This window comes from Bradysia coprophila, chromosome X (genome assembly GCF_014529535.1).
Source record: "Bradysia coprophila strain Holo2 chromosome X, BU_Bcop_v1, whole genome shotgun sequence".
Lineage (NCBI taxonomy): Eukaryota > Metazoa > Arthropoda > Insecta > Diptera > Sciaridae > Bradysia > Bradysia coprophila.
The window spans coordinates 8,213,074-8,235,783 of NC_050737.1; the positions used below are offsets into that span (position 1 = coordinate 8,213,074).

The 22,710-nt window shown below is 33.8% G+C and overlaps 3 protein-coding genes across 4 annotated transcripts in view; 1 reads left to right on the forward strand and 2 right to left on the reverse strand.

Moving 5' to 3' along the window:
- LOC119085775 (tubby-related protein 4) overlaps positions 1–22,710 on the reverse strand; it is a 56,073-nt gene that overhangs the window by 17,474 nt on the left and 15,889 nt on the right. The window lies entirely within an intron of this gene.
- Positions 409–3,777, forward strand: LOC119085783. Its single transcript, XM_037196280.1, has 4 exons — positions 409–666; positions 787–905; positions 3,187–3,287; positions 3,357–3,777. The coding sequence occupies exons 1-4, from the start codon at positions 570–572 to the stop codon at positions 3,757–3,759; spliced, it is 720 nt and encodes a 239-aa protein (XP_037052175.1). The 5' UTR covers positions 409–569; the 3' UTR covers positions 3,760–3,777.
- Positions 16,284–22,074, reverse strand: LOC119085782. Its single transcript, XM_037196278.1, has 5 exons — positions 21,716–22,074; positions 21,495–21,631; positions 17,344–17,542; positions 17,108–17,244; positions 16,284–17,030 (listed from the first exon to the last, which is right to left on the reverse strand). Exons 1-5 carry the CDS (start codon positions 21,804–21,806, stop codon positions 16,692–16,694), a joined length of 903 nt encoding a protein of 300 aa, XP_037052173.1. The 5' UTR covers positions 21,807–22,074; the 3' UTR covers positions 16,284–16,691.

The following is a 22,710-nucleotide window of genomic DNA, read 5'->3' on the forward strand; positions in this document are numbered from 1 at the left end:
AAATACGTTCACAGAACATTGTACACAGGCGGCGTAAGTTACAAATATCATCACTGAATTGCATAAAATAGTCCTAAGACTCACAGATATACTCCGCTTCCCGCACCTTTTCGCATATTTTTCACACACTAAATATACATTTTTATAAATCGAGAGCAAAAGATGAAAAACATAAGTAACAAGTGATGCGCGCCGTCCGACCTTTAAGCACAATATTACTTATGTTTAATAAATTCTTAGCGATGAAATATTTCTCAATAACATAACGATCTATTTTATATTCGGTATTTTTTTGACTTATACACAACATGATTCACAAAACCATCTATATGTGTACACATATAATTCGGAGGTGTTATTGTACTATGTATAGTATTGGCGTTGAAAAATAATATATTTTTAGATTATCCAGTTCAAAATTGAAAACCTCAAACAGACGCGGAATATATTAAAGATTCAGTTCAGTTTCGTGAATCAATTTTCATATTTTTCTGTTATAGATGAGTCTGTTTATTTAGGCAATTTTTTTTTCTCTCATCTTCAATTGAAGATTCTACTGACATGACAAAATGACAAGTGAAGTGGTGTTATTGATATCAATTTTATGTCTCGTAAAATGTACATGGTGTGGAAATTACGGATTCGCGATGGGGAAAAGACATTCAAGTGAGTGACGATTTTTTTTATAACAAAAATATCAAGTGTAAACACACGTTAAGCTGCATGAATGTGAAATGATTGAATTTTTTTAATTTTTTTTTCATTTCTCGTATACAAATCAAACAGATGATCAAATACTACATGAAGAGCTGTTAACGTATGATAGTGATTCCAATGAAGCGATCATCGAGTACATTTATATGGCTGAGAAACCTGTAACATGTGTGCAATTGCGTACCGATACAGTGAGTTCAATAATGTTTGCATTTTAAAAATGGAACAAACAAAAATATCAATTCAATTATCAACCCCTATTGCAAAAGTGATTTAACAAAAGAAAATCATAATTGGATTTTTATAAACATTTTCCAAGGAAAAAAACCTATATAAAAACAGATATCTAAACCAAACGGATGTATGCGAATGGAACAAAAATGCTTTTGTAATTTTATCATTTAGCAAACTTAATTACATTGATTATTTAGCTATCAATTCAAAATCAATTTAATTCTACCTTTTGTAAATCGTCGAACGCTTCGTGTATTACGCTTTAGTGCTATTATATATAGAGAGAGACCTGGAGCAATTTCCATTCAAACTCTTTGAGTGTAACATTTAATTTACGAAAATCGTTTGCGTAAAATTAAAGCTCAACGTTTTGTGTATATAAAACGTGAGGTGGTGAGTTTCGTCTGGATTTAATGTATTGTGCGTCACATAGTGCTTTTAAATAAATAGAATTTCTCGAACATTAAAATCTCTTCGCATACATTACCAATGCCTGAGAGTTAAGTAGCAAACTTGATGAAAATTCCGCTTTATTTATCATGTTTTATTCACGATTTCATTAAAATTTTACAAAATATCAGCGACTCACTCGAATCTTAAACTGGTTCTCAAGGTCAATGTCTTCTTAAAAATTAAATAAAAATCGAAGCGCTCGATTGACTTTACTTGTTCAAAACACTAATTCGAAAGCTTTTCGGTTACGTTCCGGTAAATACAAGTTTCCAAGGCGATTGAATATGTATTGAGAACATGGTTCCAATATGTTGGCATACTTTAATGGACTTGCAAAGCTAACTGAATCGATGGCATCTCGAACCAACCATCTCACTTTATTTGATACACTACTTCGGTGGATATAAATGCCTGTTGCGATCGCGCTTTCGCCATAGATCAGTAAAGATTCACATCGGCAGAATATCAAATGTGCGTATTTGTGTGTATAGCTTGCCGAGACATTGACAAAAGTTTTGCTGTTGTTAACGCGCCATGGAATTAGGACGATTTGCCATATGTTTGCTGCCGAAATCATGATACTTTCGCTAACCTGCTGGACCGAAACAGGTCGACATTCCTTTGTCGTTTGTTGTTGTAAATGTTGTAGAACGGAACATTCAATTGTTATACGATTTTAAAAATATATTCACCAGCCAGTGTCATACAAAAGCTTTCGCTGTATCCACTTTGTTTAAGTATTATATACCAATCGATAGTGAAATATGTGTATATCGGAAAATCCAGTTCAATTTAAATCCTGTTGCCTATCACCTCGTCTTTTCTTACCATATTCGACAAACAATGTAGGGTGGGTCGATTTTGGCACCTGGAAAAATTCTTTAGTTTTCAGGCCTTTTCCAATTGTTTTGAAATGTCAATCATCAAAATTGCGTAGCTTTCGCAAGTTTGAACTTTCAAAACAATGGGAAAAGACCTGAAAACGGAAAAAAATTTATGTCAAATTGTCGTTGCAATGTGTATCAATAGTTAGTTTTCAACTGACAGAAATTGTCGACGTCGATGTATTGACGATTTTCACTATCACTAGGCTGCCATTCGTCTATTTCTCTTTAAAGAGCTTTCGAGAGCTTTCAACTTCTTTTGTATTCAAACTAATTATTTCGCTTTTCCAAATGGAATCCAAAAAAAGTCAAAGCTTTCGAAAGTTTTCCAACGCACGCAAACAATACAATACGGTATTTTGGCTTAACAAGGTGTAAAAGAAAAGATGTCACTGCTTTTTATGTACGATTTGTACTTCTTAGTGACGATATTGTTTCCGTTACACATACATGCCGCTACTTTCTATGTTCGATTTGTACGTTTTGAGAATGCAGCGAATCGCAAATAATAATTTTTTTTATCGTACTGAGTAACAGATGCACGGAAAACGGCCTTTAGCAACACTATGAACACACTGAAAATAAAATCAAACATTGTCAAAAATAACAGGATGTATAACAACGGAACTCAATGGTTTTGCAAGTTCGAAAATTAAAAGTAACGCCCCTCCTGTGCACAAATAAAATATGAAACGTCAGGGAGAAGAAGTTTTTATTGTTCCCAACAGCAAAAATGCAAAAATTTAAGAAACTTTTTAAGACATATTTCCGCTTCCGGTCTGGTAGAATTCCGGTCAACTTTTCTATTAGCTTGAACATCATTTTCAATTACCATAATTGAAATATATTAACTTTACACAAACATTTAAATTTAACAAACTTTATCTATTCTCTCTTGCAGAATATCTACACAGAAGTAAGTTTCATCAATTCCACAAAAATTTACATAAAATTGTCCAATTTCGAAAATCTGAATTTCAATGCTACACTCACAGTATACGGGTAAAATATTTGTCTAGCCACAGTCTACCACAAATACTAATAATTGATTATAAATGTATTGCCATACAGTTTCCCATGGTATCCCGACGGACCAGTACCCGATGATGATATTGAATTCTTACTGCAACCGAATCTAAAGAAATCAATTTATTTGAATAAATCAAGTGTAGAGGCGAGTGATTTAATTGCAACGAATGGAGCATACATGAGCCAAGAGATAAACACCACCAATGAAGACAGCAACGTTTCTGAGGAAAATGACAGCATCAGCACCGTTGAAAGTGACTCTGGCGAATATTATGACTATGATTTTACATCAACATTAGAGGAGGAAACCGATGGAGTGGAAGATAAGCCAGAATCGATTATCAATGTTAACACAACATCGATAGCGGAAAATCGATCAGTCCTTGTAAAAGTCAATTTTTTAAATTATATTTTTATTTGGATTGTGTTTGTATCTTTATTATGATAAAATGTTTGATGTTAAGACAAATTTGGTTCAGATTTTCTTATATATGTGAGGTTATCATAGAAACATACAGCAAAAAAGGCAGAGAGAGAGAGAGAGTCAACCCTCCATACCATTTGGATAATTCTCATTCTACGATGAGGTCGCTGCTTTAAGAACCTTACCATCACAAACGTTACGATAGGTCATCCGACGAACACGTATACAGAGAGGTTGGACAATCTGATTACGAGATGCGGATGCGTTATTATATATGACATCATGATGTTAACCATTTAGTTTCATTATTATTAGGTATAAAATGGATTAGAAGACATCGAGATACGTTTCACATCCAAGAAACGTCTGTTGGCCTTTTGTAATTAAAATTTGTTATCAGTAAATTTGTCGTGCCCAGCCCATGACAACCCATCGAATTTTTTGAGTTTCTACCAGTAATATTATTTGGAAGGCAAAGTATTTTCTTGCTTTTCTTTTGACCACCAAATGTTTCTGTATTGTCTGATAAAATAAATCAACTCTACAGGTACGGTTGAATAGCTAAGATGATCGACCGGTCCGTCTAGAACCTTTCAGAAATTGCTAACCTCATCCGTTATCGGTAACAGTGACAAAGAAGAGGCAAAAATCTCAGCAGTAGCAGGTAACTTTGTCTTCAAGTAATCCACAATAGCTGCTACAGCTGTAGTGCGTTTCATACAAAAAATACAACTGTGGTAGATAAAGTAAATTACCTGGAGACAAAGTTACTTGTTCCACGTGAGATTTACAACTCTTTTTTTAAGTGCTTTGTTCCCTTTGTTTGGAAGCAGGGTAAATGTTGGTGTACTTTTAGAAGCTATGTTCATGACCATTAGACAATTTCTGTGTCTATTTAACATGAAATATATGTTGTTGCGTTGAAACTTGCTTTGTGTCCGAACCTTGCGTTGTACCATTATATAAACGTTCATAAATATAAGCTATAAATACACGTCGAGCCAGGTATATATGCAATCGTCGATCTGATTTATTCATCGCTTAATTCTCAAATGCCAACAATTCCGGTAGTTTAATTTTTTGCGGTGCATATACAAACCATTTTCATTTTTAAAATATTGCATTGTAAAAAGGACGATTTTTCCCGCTATCTCTTTTCATTTTTCAAATATTCATCGAATATACTGTATACTGTATATAGTCCGCGATTCATTGTCGGTAGATTTCTGAATGTAATACACATCAATTTGTGAATGTATTCGAGTATGCCTCTCGGACTATATATACCATATGTGCATAACAACTATAAAAGGGTTTAGTCCAATATTTCGATATATTTGTATGAGCTGTCAGACCATTGCTATGTATACTCCAATACTCCATACCCATATCCACGGTCACGTATATGCATAAATGAATACCAAGTGACTTCAAAATGAAAGCTTAATTCAATTTGCAATACAACATTTTCTGCTGTTCTTGCTATTTGTTGTGGTTTATGGGAAATGTATTACAGCCATGGCAATACATTAATTGTGTGGGCAATGCATATTTAATAAATGTTTCCTTTTTTTGGGGCTAGCATAACTTGCCACATAATTTTTCGTAATGGTGCATCACATTTTTGCTTTCCAACCAAGTCTAAACGAATTATTAAAATTGAAGTTGTACCAATGCCAACGTTTTTTTGGCAACTGCCTAAAGTGGAATTTATTGGAACACCTAAATATGATTGTTTACACCATAAATTTGGAGCTGGGTGTATATGCATATGAGCGTATGGTATTAACTAATCTACACTATGTTTCGGTTGACCGAAACATAAACGTATATCATAACCCATTCCATTATTGAGGTTCAACATTAGATTCGGTGTAGGAACGAACATGCCGACGAAAACGTATTTCTATTTAAGGATGTGTCCGGTGTAAATTCGGTTAACATTTCGTTGTTGTCAGTATGACCATTGATTTTTGATCATAATGGACGTTAGTGGATGAGGTAACAAAATTGAATTGTAGAGACGAAATAATTTTTGTTTGATTTATGTCACACTGTAATTACGTTAGACATTTGTTGCTTCCAATAACGTAGTCAAATTTAATAGATAACCGTACGGTTCCTGAGACGTGTGATTGATTGATATCATCAGAATAATCTGTTTAACGTTAGAGATTTATGGATAGCACTCGAAGCTCAACACATTGCTAATACATTTCAATCACCCTAAAACCGCAGACTGTTTCAGAATCGATGTGACAATTGAATTTTCTTCAATCAATGGTGAGGGTAAAATTGTCAATTTAACATTGTTTTCATGCTGCTAGCAGGGCTTTCATCTTTTTAGTGCTAAAAATGGCCTGTGCAACAACTAGTGAATTGTACCAGACCATAACAAACTTTTTCACTTCGAAGAAAACTCTAAACATAGCAACGAAACCATCATGATTCAATGTATTTAGCTATTGCATGTACAGTCCCCAGGAGTATAATCGGCATTTTTCATGCTACGTTGCGAGAAAGTTATTCAGAAATTTCCGATTGTCGTTGAACAACTAGACGTAACAAATCTTGTCCATTACGAATCACTTTTTGCTCGGGTTAGTTGCAAGCCAAGTAAAACAAAGTAATTAAATACCGTATCGACATGCGACTGTGTTTTTATGACCACTCATGAGATTTAACATTGTTTGTTTAGTAGCCAATTCATAAATAATGTTATTCAATGTACCGTTGTGGGTTAAAGGACATTCTACTGTTTGTTCTCTTCAAAGAAACAAGCGTCGAACAAGTGGAATGACCGATATATATATATTTGAGACTAAAAATAGTTTTCCAGGCTCCAAACGTCGACTCTATTTGTTTATGTTTTGTTAACACAAAATGATGCCAAGAGCCCCATCCCATACGTACTTTAGAATCAATTTGGTTTCGTCAATCACTTATCGTCGTATATACTCTGTTTATGGTATATCGTTAGTCATGCATTGTTGCAAAGATATAAATCATAAAAATATTATTTAACAAAAACCTTTCTTTGTTTATTCGCCCACTACCATCTCCTGTGGAAACGAGGCGCTACGAAAACAATTCTAATAAAAAGTAATATCCGTTTTTGAAGTATTCCAGTGCACAACGAACCATTTTGATTCAGCGTAAATAGAATGACAAAATGAATATAAATGTGATATCGTTTCATTGCTGTCTTTTCTTCGCTAAAAATGTCGGATCATTTATCATTTCCATAAAGTTTTGTTGAAGTTCGAACTACATTCTACAGAAATGTACTTTATGCATCGTTTCGTGTTTTGTAAACAGTTTATAGAGAAAACTAACGCAAACTCAACGATGCAATGTGTTTGTTCATTAGCGGTCGTTCAGAAAGTATTTTAACTTAAAAACGTGTGACACTCAACGAAACTTTACCTTAAGTTTTTGAGTAAAATCGGACAAATGATGAAAATGGATTAATACTTACCATGAACAGAATTGGCATAATTCCGCCTTCTAAATAAAAGACTTTCTTCCAACTTTACCATTTATTTAACGATGACCGTAGTCATCGGCTACGATGAAACAAAGAGGACGAACTATAAATAGACAAAAACTAGAATACAAATTTTATGTATACCAAGAGATGGCAGTAACTCCCAACCATAATTATATCCGAGCCGCTGATAAAGGCGGGATTTTATACGCTCGGATCACTACATTTCACACAAGAAGGACCATTTATATCATATATCTCATTGACAATTAGTGTACTTTAATTAAGTACATTATTATTGTGAACTCTCAGTAATTAAAATGCAGAAGCATTGCTTCAAACACCTTCACTTGCGGTTGCATTTATATTTCCTTATGTGAATCTCTCGAATCTTTATACAATGCATCTCGCTTGTCTTAACCGTCGTTGTCAATAACAGATGATGAGCCATTTCTAGAAAGTCTAAGGTGTTTGTGACGAGAAAATGCTGATAAATAGAGAAAATGTAGAGAGAATTGGTATTTATCCATGACTAACTTAATGAACGTCCCCTCAAGCTTAAATGAAAAACAACTAGAAAACCCATTTTCATCGAGTGCTCAGAGTTATATGAGATGTGCTACGCGCAAGGCCCCCATCTACCCATCAAAATCATTTATTCAGAATTATATGTAAATTTATGGCTGCCCGCTTGAAAAATGTATTATATTTTCACAGCGAACAGGGATAATTTATTATTTTAATAGCTAATAAGATAATGTAAATCATTTGTAAAATGTAAATGCACAGCATAAAATTCATGTAAATTATGAATGTAAACACTCTCACATTAGTCAGAATTTTTACATATCATCGGTCTCTCTCGTTACCACATTTACAGTGTTATGCTCAAAGAAATTGCACTTATATTATGATATAGTTACTGATGAATACCAAACGAAAATGCCAAATAAAATCGTAAAAATAAATATTATTTTGATGGTCGATTCATTTAAATACTAAAACAAATTGATTCGATTCTGATGAACACTTGATGTGCTACCCCAGCGGAATATTGATGTTTCAGTGATGTATAAAGCTTAGCATTTCACTGGATGTGTACAGAAAGCACAAGTGAGAGCAGTGATACAGAAGCAACGGGGGTGGCATACTTTACAAAATAGTTGCCGGTAGTGGCTAACTTTGCTTCAGAAAGTTACTCTGCCCGAGTAAAAATGATTTTGATATTTGTAATAAATTCGTCAAAATGTTTTGTAGACGGTTTATGTCTGTTGTTGACAGTGATTAATGGCTCATGTGGACCTGTATACATATACTACAAAGTACAACCAATGTTGAAACTGATGAAAGTAACTTTACTCACTGCTCCACCGGGAAATGAGTCATGACTACATTGACACGAGCGATCTAACTTATTTACCGGGACTTAGTTAGTAGTGCTCACTAAGGCCCGGTATATGAGTACTCACTGAGTGCAATCACTTACGTAATTGTTTTGGGTGTATTTTGCCTTGTGTGGCTGCATCCCAGCTGCCCCCACACTTACCAAAATAAAATGCTCCAAACAATGACATCTACTATAAATATACTATGACATATCCATATGATCAAGTGAAAAAATAGTTTCCAACCTGGTCCTACATGTTCAAATTTTGGAATACAAACAAAATTGGCAGATGGTTTCCTTTTAACTTAGTTGTTTATGGGTCTCTTGAACAAGAGAAAATCATGGCTTTTTATTTGATATCGCCGCGAAAATTCACAAGTATATTCGAAAATTCTTTCATTCAAAATGTAATCTGAAAGTTGAAAAAATGGAAAAACTTAAGTACATTTAATCTGTGTAAGACATCAGATGATGGAAATAATGTTTCTTGTTGTTCCCAGTCGATCGCGAGCTTAATATATGAGGTATTTTACTCAAAAACATCTTTTGCTACCATTAGACATATTTCGAGGTATTCATCAACCAATTGTCTGTGACATTTTACCATACATTAATCTAACAACATAATATTATTGCAAAGCATTTGTGTTACAAGTCCCGTAGCATTGCTTCCCTCTTAAATAATAGTTTAATGCTCCACTAGAGCTTGCATTACTCATGCTGCAATGAAGTCACTATATCCTCTGATCGATGTGAATTGAAATTTATCCAGTACTTGTATAACGTAATGTTAACATTATGAAAATGTTATGGTAGCGATATGACTGAAATGTTAATAGAAAAGTTTCGTTTTGCAATTTCATATGCAATGCTTACCAAGCTTAGCGTAATGTTCGAAGAAGACGCTTTATTGGAAAACTTGCTGTAGATTAAATATTGACTTTTCCTCATTGAAATATTTATCCTTCCAGTTTATATTTCTCGGGTGTGTTGTAGGGTAGAAGAATTGTGTAACATTTCTCTGACGTATCAGCGTTAAATCGAATCAAATTATAGCGATTGAATTTGAAAATATTAATAAATCAATTGACTGGGCATTCACATTGGGAGTTATCTCAAACTGGAACAAAACGATATTATCGATGTAGGGTTAAGACTTAATTTTGTTAAGCTAATTTCGGAACCTCAGCACAAAATGTTGAATGCATAATAGCATTCGGTCGTACCTCTCGGGCAAATTAAATGGGAATGTTACATTGGCATAATAATGGCAACAATTTCACCCCTTTTTCGTTTACTACCTCGTCGTTGATATGAAATTCATAAGATGTGTTGGATAATATTCATAACCATGTATTATTCACCCCTTATCGTTTATTAGCTGAAATGAGAATGTAACGCATCAGTCCATCCCAACGGAAAATTAGCAAATTACAGAGAAAATTGAAATTAAAATGGTTGGAAAAAAGAAATGGAAATAACACTCGAGGGTAGTTTTCGTTATATTAGTTAGAAAATTGCTTCTGTCAGTATTTTGCTGATAGTCTTCATTTGCAAGAGATTGCCAATGTTGGCTACAATTTAAAAACAAATTGTAAGGAGGATATCAATCTTTGTAATTATCATAGAGTTTACTCAAATGATGTATAAAAAAACAAATCAAATTATCAATTCGAATTTAATTATAAGTTGTAACGAGGATAAGTGTAAATTTGTAAGTTTAGACTTTCGTCCCAAGTTTACAGGTCGAAAGTTTTAAAATTCTAGGAAATGACTTGCAACCGACCGGTTATTTGTAGGTTTCATTGGAAAAGATTTGCCAAAACAAATTCCGTCGTGGGCTTCGAAGATTTTCTTCACCAATTTTTAAGGAATTTCTTTCTAAGATTTGAAAATTTCCTTAGATCTGGTTTTTTAGGTTGCTGAGAATTTCTGAAGAATTTGATTTTCTAATTAAACTTTTAAAAATATTCCGAGGCTTTTTTCTTTGACAAAGGATTTTCCACGTCTTTCCCTGTCCCACGCTTGCACCTAATACAGTAATGCTCAAGGTCTGGAAGTCAACCTACAAAAACATCCCCAAATTCTATACATGTAAAGAGGTGGAGGATGAAATTTTCTTCGTTCTTCTTCATCATTGGCCTTAGATACGTAGTTCATGCAAGAGATCTCTGACATTGACATACCATCGAAAAATGTCGGGCCTGATCCTGTTACCTGATGAAGCTCTATAAATCAGGACGGAGGAATCTCAATTAGTGAATTTTTAACTTGTCAGGTACAGCAGGCCTCTCAATAAGATCCTCCTATTTTGACATAGGTTTAAAACTGATTCAGTGGCTGATGGCGAGTGTTGTAGCTTGAGCATTCAGGTTCAATCTACAAAATATACTAAATTTTGTTGGAAATGAAAGATTCAACAATCTGTGAAATTCACAGTGTGAACTGTAGTGGCAATGGTGAAGTTATTAAATCGCATTATCAACAACATCGGCGTTACTTAATCGCCACTGACAGTATGCTGAAATCATATATAGCGTACATTAGAGTGTACCGTATTTTCGCTGATAATCTTTTAACACAAATCCTTTTTGAAATACGTAGAACCGCAATCTCTACAGCAAATCTGTTAGTATGAACAAAATTGAATAGATTATAATAGTTCCACTCGCTTCGAAATTTGCATAAACTTCTAACTACTCAAAGCTGGTAAAACTACGACAAGCAATTTGTGGTCGAGATTGAGATCCTTTATTTATTTTAAAGAGTTCTTGTAAAAAGATATCATTGTAAATACAATACGCCGGACTGCAGGCTATAATTTCTGCTTGCTGTCCATTACTTTCAACTGAAACCAAAAATAAACTTCTTCAAACATCTGCGGTGTCCCTATCCATTAAGTTGGCATTCGCCTTGCGAAATCTTCTCTTATATTGTTTGCAAAGTGTATTTAAACGCCAACTTTAACCAAGGCATATCAAGTTACCATTTATTTCCTACTAAAAAAGAATGCGTAGCAAATCATTGTAGTAGCTGTCTAAGCTGTAACTCTTAACGCCTAGGTAAGTATATAAATTCAAAATAACTATAGGTCACATTTATCAGCGATATACGATACGTTTTATGTCTACTCTGTTATATAAAAGTCGTAATTTTTGCCATGTTCAATTTGCACACAACTTTTCCACTTATTTATTCCCTCTCTTTTTTTTTCAACAGAAGCTTTAACCCGAACGTTGCACAGAGTCTTATAATATCAAGATTTCACAGAGTTTATTATTGTTGATGATATAAAACCGAGCTGAGTTTTTATGATGCTATAATTAAGCCAGAAAAAGCTTTTATTTTTAATTGTCGCCGTCTCATATCTCTTCACCCTGTTTTCTTACTTCCAAATGTTGGGTTTGGTTCGGTATGTATTCATACATTCTGGGTAAATAATATTTTCTTCGTTTTTATTTCTCATTCATTCATTCGCTTTGTTGTTGTTGCTGCTGTTTCATTAATGCTAGATGGAGAAATGCTTAAATATACACTAGGTGTGTAAAGTGTTTTGACTGTAGAATTTATTGTGTGGCATTAAAAATGTATATTTTCTGTTTGATGTAACGGTACACCTACTTCCCTTTCATTTCTCTTCTGTGTGTAAAGAGCGTTATATTTTTATTCCAAATAGGCTTAAGGCATAACGGAAAAATAAAGTGCTGATATAATGTTGATTATACATTTACTTGGATAGAGTTATTAATGAAGTCAACCAGAGTCAGGCTTTTGCTGATGTAATTACAAAAGATGAATGGTGTCGACCGTTTATTGTTCCACGAGGCAACTTGAAGGCTTTAATCGAATTTGTGAAGACAATTAGTAACTTTTCAGGGAAATTAAAAAACTTATTAAATACCGTTTCGCTATATCTGACACGGTTTCGGTTAGAAATTAATTGACAACTGAGGTGGTATATTTAATTTTCCGGTGTTTGGTTGAATGAATAATTTTGAATTGACTTCTGTTTCTGAACTCAAAGATTATAACGTTATGATAGCAGAGAAAAACATCATTTGAAAAAATCGCTTCTCATTTTCACTGAAGTATACATTCCCCACCAAAGACTAAAGTACAAGCATTGATGCTTGGATATATCACATTACAATAATTTGTAGACTGTAAGCCTTGTAAATCACTACATCATTGTTCCATTCCAGTCAATTGGACTGAGCAGCAGTGCCTAGGTGTAATTCTCCCGTTCGAAAAAATCTTAAAATGACAAGAAGTCACAAATTAAGAACAGTTGGTGGATTGTTAAGCACAATGTGGAAACAAGGAGGTATTAAATAGATACCCCATTGTGCATATGTGCCATGGGAAGCTGGTTATCTCGACGGGGTAGATATTATTTGTAGGAGAATGCTATTCGCAAACGCAAACTATGTCTTTGTTCAGTTTATTTCAATTGCTTCTCAATCTCTGTGTCATCAAGGTCTTAATTTCTAGTTCATTGTCATTCAAATGTTATCCACAAATTATTATTCACTTTATTTTAAGTATGTTAGCGGCTTAGAAGTAGTAGATGTGTAGGCTGTTTTTGTGAATGTTGGGTTTCAACATTAGTACTCTCAAGGGATTATTCGTAAAATATGGAACGTTTTTTCAGTGCTGTCGTCAAAATTAAATGTCAAAAAAATCGTGAAACACGCGCTCTACAAAGAGTCACAAGAAAAGAGAGTTTTATTGGGGGAGAAGAACATAGTCATAGTCATAGCTTCGCAGAGTGTGGATTTCTCGAGTTATTTAAGATTTAGTTTTGATTTTGATTTTAAAAAGCTTTCAGAAGTTTTTGTACAGGTCATTCCTTAATATAAATTCTTGGAAATTGAATCTTGAACTTTAACCAATGAACTAACTCTGCAACCATTCACTTGACTTATTTAACTTATTGAGTTTCTTCCTGCTGAAAAAAGCACTAATCATAAGAATGTTATTCTAAATTCTATTCAATTTATCTCTCCCATTGCTGAAAAAAAAACGAACCACTCTGGGTTAGTGTACTGGTTTCAAGGGAGGAAAAAAAAATCAAATATTTCTAAACAAGTTTGAAAAAATTTATATGAAAGGAAAAAAAGAGTAACTTTATTTAAAGCAACAGTACCGCAATACATATCTACATACTTATGGTATACGGTAGCTGCGCGTATGTATAAGGGTTTATTGCCTTTTCCATCGAGAAAAAAACTGTTCTCCTAAAGTCATTCAAAAATGGGTGAATAAATGCAAACACATAACCATACCATACAACTCCGAAACCCCACCAATCATATTTCTTGTGATTGTTATAGATATAATGGCGCCAACATTATTCTGCTAAATTCCACTTTCAATTTTCAGAAAGTTTGCATTCAGTTAAAATAACAAATGTAGCGGTTAGGTTATTCAATGTCTCCTGCATCAGTTCAGTGAGAAAGTCGAGAAAATTTTCTCTGATGACAAAAAAAACGGAAATTCTTCACAAATATTACCTTTCTCTGCATGAAAATACACACTCATGAGCCAAAACACTGTGAACCACCCGAATAAAAAGAACCACCCAACATACGTCAATATAGATGTATGTATAATAGCTGAATGTTACATATATTCCATCTTATGGGTTAAGTACAAACATATCGTGTGTTGTTCCATCATATAATACTTTTTCGCAAGTATATATGGAAGAAACGTGACGGCTGAGATAATAGACCTTCCAGTTTTGTGCAGAGGCGACGTAGAAAAAAATAAACCTCTTCACTCGCTGTTGCTTTTGCCTTCATAAATTCACGACCTGGGGTAATTTAACGAAAACGAAAAAAGAAAAAAATGTTTATATGGAGACGGTTCGTGTACGGGTGTTGTAATGCAGAAATGGAGGGTTGAATCAGACCGTATAAACTAAAACATTATTATATCCACTCTCTGTGAATGTGATGCAAATGGAACACATTTAAATAAATAAGTTATGACTGAACGGAATGGCATGGTATATTAAGTTGTGATAAAATTGAATTGCTCGATGGCAGAAGAAGACGCCAATTAAGATCTCGGTGTTTCGATGAATATGAACGCACAATCTAATTTAATCAGAGAAAGATCGGAATGTGCCTTTTTTGATCTTCACACAGATCGTAAGAGTATGAATGACGATTGTACTAGCTCCTGTTCCTCCTCCTTCTTCTGTCTTCTTCTCATCTTTCTTTTTCTTTAAACTTCTTCTTCTGCTCAAAATTTGTTGCTCTCCGCTCAAGTTGTATTGCAAACTGTACTGGTCAAATTCTGTTGCTCATGCTCTATTGCTCAAATTCTATTCCGTCTTATTCTTTTCTTTTCTTTTTCTGTTCTTTTCTTTCGTCCGTTAAACTTTGCCAGGGTCATTGCCGTAAGGTTACTATGGAACGATGCCGGTTACTATGGCGTAAAATATCTTTAGTCGTTACCTCAAGATTTCAATATTTTCATCTTGTTCTTCACTTTTCTTTTCTGTTCAATTCCTTCTTTTCTGTTCTTTTGTACAAAACTTTGCCGAGGTCGTGCCGTGAATATTTTTTTTTTTGTATTTACTATACTCGTAATCCAATCTTTGTCACTTTTTCATTCCTGTCGTCAGCATTTTCTTCTTCCTGTTCACAAATTCAAATCATAGTCCTTATTCATTCCTCTTTCTTTTTCCAACACAATTTCATTCCACACAACAGCATATTCATTCAATTTACTCAATCCACAAAAAATATTCGACTTGTCTTCTCCACTACCCTATTCCATATCTGGGTCCATAACCTGTTAGAGGTTCCAATTTATTGTGAGGAATGAAGACAGTTTTAAACAATGTCTGACTTAAACCGAATAAACAGAAAATTTTCTTTGCCAATGTGATTGATTTGCCTTACATGGAATTTATGAGAATGCTATATTTACTACTTCAACAAAAATTACAATTCGTCTAGAATGAATATGGTGGATATTTCGGTTACGAACCACTTTATTTTAGCTACGAGCCCCTGTTTTATCTCGCTCGTGCATACACTGGCATCACTTGGATCTCTCTTTCACAGCTTGTAACTGGAAGGAGAAGTCTCGTAACCGGAGTATCTATCATACCTAACTCGAGAAAAAATGCAGAGAAACAGCCTTTAGAATACGGTGCGAGATCCGAGTCGGAAGGCCAAAGATTCATCAAACCAGTTCCTTTGCATATTTGATTCTAGAAAATATAAATTGTGTTGGTATGACCCCTCTTAAAATTATGAACCTATTAAACTGCTGGATTACTCTGTATTCCATTTCGCAATGCTACAACAGAAACCTTATTGAAATTTTCCTAGCCTATCGCCTACTGTAAGCGAAACTTTTCAATTTAATTCTCTTCCTGGATCGACTACCTTCCATATGAATTATAATTACAAAGAATGATCAGCCATGAAAAATGTTTTGCTTTAAAAACTTTTCCAACAAATTTTTAAACTTTTTCCTATTTCTATCATATAACGGAAAGTTTCACTATAATACCGGTAAAGTTAGGACTCGTAATGGGTAGCTTGTAGGTCTTCCAATAAACGGTGAAAAATGGAATTAATTTCATAGACAGACTTTGTTATAAAAATATTTTTATCAAAAGTTTGATACGCAAATTAAGTTTTCTTTTATTGCCAATCACCACCGGCGTTAAATAAGGCAGAAGCACAAAATATACGTCTGTAATGAGCCCGTTCGAATAGAGTAATAAAATTTTTTAGAAGCCCTAATTGGCACTCACGTATGCAATGCATTGAAAATGAAATGAAATTACGTTTATCTGAGTATCAAACGACAACAAACGGTGAAAGCGCCGAGTGTTGAACATGTACATTGTAGGTTCAATTTAAGTGGTGCATAAAATATGAAATAGACAACACGACGGTATTATATATCAAAGAGAATATTTGATATCTCTAGATGAAATCATTTTTATTTTATCCGGACAATGTAACAAAAAAAAAAAGAGGAGAAAAGAAAAAAAAGGAATTTGTACAATTTGGTGATGATGTATTTTGACGTTGTTTCAGCTGCCACGGGTTAAATCCAAATATTGGTATACATCAATCGTACCGAAACGCTGAAAATCCACATCGATAAAACGTATTTATCCAATTGACTATTTGAGTTGGAAAAATCTACGTCGTCCCTACTTTCGTTGACAACACTATAGAACGGTAGCGAATCTATGTATGCCTTTTGGTCTGCACTTTCCACTTTATTGGCTTGAAAAATTGGTTTATAATCCGCTGGCACGTTATCTCGCTTAAACCCGTACACAAACATTTTTGCCGTCAACAGCATTGTGTCCACATCGTAAACTGATCCGGCAAAATTGTGTTCGCTCATTTTCAAAAATGTGGCACCCGCAGTTTTCGACTGTAAAAAATATGATTTTTTTTATTCAACGGGAAATCGAGTGCCACTGAAAGCTCATTTTGTATACGTTCACTTACATCAACTGTGAAGCTAACATAAGTTATGAAATGATCAACTTCCGCAATAAAATCCAATGTGTGATTTGTTAAATATTTGGTTTTGATTGATGATTGCGTTTGAAAGTACAGCAGTTCATCGTTTGGTTGGCGAAAACCTATAAATTTAAGTACCCACCAATGTATAATCAGTACACACACATATATATATATATATATATACGCGCATAGGCACAGCGGATCGATAAAATTCTTACCAACTCCAAATTTCGGTGTGTCATCGTCTTCCGTTATGAGAAACTGCGGTACTAGTATCGGTTGGAAATCTGATGGAACGTTATATTGTTCGAAACCATAGACGACTAATGTTACCAACAATTTCGTTACGTTGTAAAGAAAAAATTTCGACTCCAGTGAATAGTTTCCAGTGAAGACAATTTCCGCCAGCACTTTTTCCTTAATTCGAATGGATTTAGCACATGAGTAACATGCGAGTTAAAGTTCATTCTATTAATCACTTTGTTGGATGGAAAAATGGTGTAAATCCGTTTTCTGTCTTTGACCCAATTAACGTGATGCGTTTGGTTAAAAACATTTTTTCGCTAGACGACGGACATTCATTCAATCCTTCCCGATGTAAGGTAATACATTTTCAGTAAATTGTTTTTCAAATTGTTTGATTGTCGATATTTATGAGCTACTTATGATGGGAAAAACAACGTAAAAGATTCTAAATATATCGAAATTATTATCGAAGGTAGAGAGGTATGTAGAAGCAGATTATAATACGCTTCTGACGTTTTTCAAGTTGATCGTGCAATACAGTAATATGCATATTTATGTTCTGTTAAACAGGCGATAAAACTTATCAGAACACTTGAAATTTCAACAGAATTTGTATTCGATATTATAATCAAGAGTAATACAAAACGAAAACCTGAGGTAGAGATTTTCAATTTTAGATTAGCGTGTTCGGATATCAAAAGTATACGACGTCATCATAAACGCTATATGCAAACGAACAAACTAAACAGATGACTGAACAGAAACAAAAAAAATTAGATGAGTTCATAAGAACAACCAAATGTTCCAACGAAAATGCGATAAGAACATATTAAATTTCGATGAAAATGTCGCTCGAATGAAATTGTTTCAAAGAAAAGTGCATTCGGGCACGTTTTATGATTTGAGAGTTGTTGCAGTTTGTTTGTGGAATTCGCAAACTTTGTTAAACATGAAAAACTAGATTTTTGTTTTCTGCTTCTTGTTTGTTGGATTCGAAATTCGGTACAAAATTCCAGAACATAAGAATTTGGATTTGAATTAAACCAGATTTCCGAAATCTCCCAAATAGCCGAGAATATATATTTGCAACACAAGGCCAAAAACCACGTAATTGCAGAATATGGTAGATATATGTCGGCAGAATGGGTTAAAAAAAACTGCATCTCTATTGACCATGGACTGTAGATTGACCTTGAAATACAGTAACATGTTAAAATTGTGGTGTTCTCCACTGGATGGTAATAAAAGCGTGTCGCTTCTTTCATGCGAAAGATAATGTGACCATTGTCATTCACAGCAAGTTTATGAAGTTTCCTTTAATAACTACAGGCGTTCGTATCTTTTTTTATGAAAAATAAAACGAACTTCGCCAAAATTTCAGTACCACATTTCCTTCACACATTCTATTTTGTTTTATTTTGGATGTACCGTACCTACTAACAAAAATATTTTACAGGGCGATATGTGATAGATAAATGGGCAAAACGTGCTGCATAACGAATGCTATGAACGAATTTATTTCCCAATGAATTTAAATTATTCTTGTGAAGAGCTCTTTATTATTATTGTATGAAAGTACAGGACTAAGATCGTGATAGGCATTTTTCTCTACTGTTTTTTGATTAGAGTAATTAGATGAAAATAATATTTCAGCCTGACGAGTCCTTAATTAATGAGTGCATGAATTTTATTATTCGTTGTCTAGCCGCGCAACATTCCAAGTCAATCAAAAGATAATTTGATACAAACAGAAAAGTAAATTACTTGTTTAACGACGCAAATTGTTTCCCTTTTTCCTCTTCCAAAAATACCTACATTATATTGTCTGACTCATTATGAAACCATACATTTGATCTGAGTTTTTTGTCAGGTCTTTCGGGCGAATAGTGTAACCTGCAACACACTTTGAGTACAATCAAAAACTAAATTTTACGCGGAAAAGAATCTTTTGTGATTTTTTTTAAATCTTGTGGTTGGATTCTTCTGTTTGTCGCTAAAATTCGAAATTAGTTCTCCTAAATATGTGAGGGAACCGTAGTACCTTCGTATCTGCAAACATGTCCAACGCAGCTCAACGGTCATGAATTTAGGACATAATAAGTTGCAACAACGAGTTGAGGATAATGCTTTGCAAGAGTTTATGAAAAGTACCTTGAGTGTACTTTCAGACTAGAAAATTCACTAAAGTTGGTGAAATTGTATGAAATTTAGTAAAATTTAGTGAAATAATATTATGCCCTGGCACCATCCATCGGGTGAATTTCGGTAGCAAACACTATTTGGTTTATTTGGAGAGAAACCTCTACAGAGAAGTAATCACATCATCACCGCGATGGACGTGATAGCCATAAATTTACTATTTCGGTTTGTAAAACGTTTGAATATTAAAAACATCCCTTGACCTCCTGTGTCGTCGTCCTGAATCTTAAGACAAGGTAAAGCTATTCAAGATTGCTTGCATTGTAGTAGTTTTTAGTACTATAAACATCGTCACAATGCGCGTTTTAATTTTGTTTAAACTTTGTTGATAAATATTTTTCTTCTTCGTTAACAATATTTAAAGTTTTAGTAAGTGTTGGAAAGTTGAAGTAATAATTATGGAATAAGTTTGAAGTTTGATGTAAGAATTTGCACAAAATCTTTGTTTTATAATTAAAAGTTTTCAATTTTCTTGCGTCAATAGCTAGTTCATTTCATCATTATTGTGATATTGTCATTGGAGAATTGAAACTCAGTATTAACATACTTAGATTATTAAGAGAATTATTGTCTAATCAATTGTCTCCAATATTGTTTGATTAATTAAATCAAACTGCACGATTGTTTCATAAAATTTTCACTTTTAAAAGTCACTTTTCTGTACATTTCTTACGTGCGACAGTAAAATACTGTTAAGCTTGAAAATCCAGGTATTTTTTCCAAATTCCGAGACAAATGCGCTTGCATAAAACGACTTTCAAACTGTAATCCGCGTCTCCGATAACAATTGGAAACAAATCGACAAACAGAAATCTTATTCGATTTATTTGGAAAACTTTTACGTTAAACAAAGAGAAAGAAGAAAACAGACTTTACATAGTGAATCATTTAGCTAAGAATTTCTTTTATTTAATTGGATAACAAATTCCCACTTTATTTATTATGTTTATCACTGGGAGTAATAGACTTGGCTACCGTCCAAGTAGTTCCACATTGCTTTCAGTTTTATGTACTTCAATATATTGCAGTAGTTAGTAGAGGGAAACTGCAATAGTTAATAGAGGATATTGACAAAAGAAAAAGTATTTGGAAAGAGTGCGTGCATATATTATGTAATGATGGAAGACCTCATTTTGGATATCAACGCCACTTTTTCACTATCCTGTCAATTATGGGTGGTCTAGGGAGGTCTAGGACAACCTTGACAAATTCATCGATTTTTCTTTAATTTCCCAATACACAAATATTTTGTTCGGCTTTCAGCCAAAGGCCCAAAAATTATTGTCTGGTGACGAACCTGAAAAATGTAGAAAGTTTGACAAAAATTGCGGTGCACCTTGCCACACAGTAATAGTTATTTGTGCAACTGAGTGGTAATACTCCTTTGTGTGCCAATAAATGTAGAAAAAAAAATGGTTTTTTCATCAGGACTGGCAGTGAAAAACGTTTTTCCCAACGTTTAACGAGTCGTGACAAAATATTGTCGTTTTTCACATAAAACCAACCTATTGCCAATAATTAATTGTACACTAGGCGAATGAATCCAGAAGGTTCAAGGTCGACCATGAAAAATAAATTTCAACCCAACCTGTCTACAAAAATAAGTGTTCAGACGTATTCTCAAAGTAATTTCATCCATCTTAAGTTGTAATCAATGGAAAGAAGAAAAGGTAAAAGTACGCATACCCTTTAGCTATAATGTTCCCATAATAAACGGAGCCTTTATGAGCATCGTTTCGTAAAATTACATCCATCGAACAGAGTTGCTAAGCAATAAATTAGAATGGAAATTCGTTTATTTTAGCAAAGACATCAACACGTGCCAAACAATTGATTAAAGTATCGAACAATCAAATTACCATCCAACAAATAAAAATAAAATTTCTCTTTCTCTCTGGCCGTTTTAACACAACGCTTGTCTTACTTCATGACATCCACTTCCAATTTGATATTCTATAAACGAAACGAACTTTGTTGCTACGTATTCGTAGACAATGATATGATCCGATGAACTCGATGTTGGTACACTAATTAACACTTTCTTCGTTATCAATTTGTCACCTTTAGTTTAGCGGAAAAATTATTTTTTTAAATAAGAAAATCAGAAAACAAATGAACAAGAAATAACAGAAAAATTCTACCAACCATTTCTTCTACAACCAATCCGATATGTATCACATTCACAACCAGTTAAAGAAAATATAACGAACAACAGAGAAAATTGAAAAACTAACATTTTCCTTGCAATCAAAGAGAATGGAAATGTTTCTGCCTTCGTTGTTGTTGTTGTTGTTGTTGTTGTTACAGTCGACGGATTTTCATGGAGTACAAGAACTTATTTTACACTACATGAGTGAAATGTAACTGAAAACTAATTACGATTGAATTTTGTGATCGACTATCCACCTATTTACAGTCGAAATTTTCACCAATTGAAGCGAAATCCCTCTCATGCAAGGAATTGAAAAAGTGAAATAAAAAAAAACTATTTTTATTGATATGTAAACATGTAACCAGCTACAAGTAAATATGTGTATGCACACGGTACAGTGTTTATCTGTTTACCTGTTTAATTTTCCATTTTCTAACATAAACAACATTGAAGTGTGAAACCCGATTTAAGCCTTTACTATAAAGAAAATATTTTATACGTAAGTACAAACCAATGGTATTAATGGCACGTTTCCTGCACTACTAAAATCGTTTACGTAGATGTGGGTCGAGATAATTAATTTGTGCTGCTTCAGTAAGTATCACATTCATGTAAATAATGGCGGTAGAATCAAGAAAAATGGACAGCTGGATCCCACGAATCTTATTCTTTCTTTGTTTGTTAAATTTAGTGGAATATTTCAATTACAATAAATAAACCGGTCCAAGCAAACTTGAACTAAATTAGCATTAGTCTACCCTTCGTGTCTATTCTTTGGTATTAAGTTCTTAGACCTTAAATCGTTGACAAAATTAATAGTAAGTGCAGGCAAGAGAAGTTGAAACGATAATTTTAGGATAATCTCCGGGTGAAATGAATGTCTCAAAACCTCAAAGACCACTCACGCTTCGAAAGACGATAGATGTGACCATTTGTATCATTGATATGGAACTATTAAGTTAAAAATTGTTAGTAATTCTCACAAAAA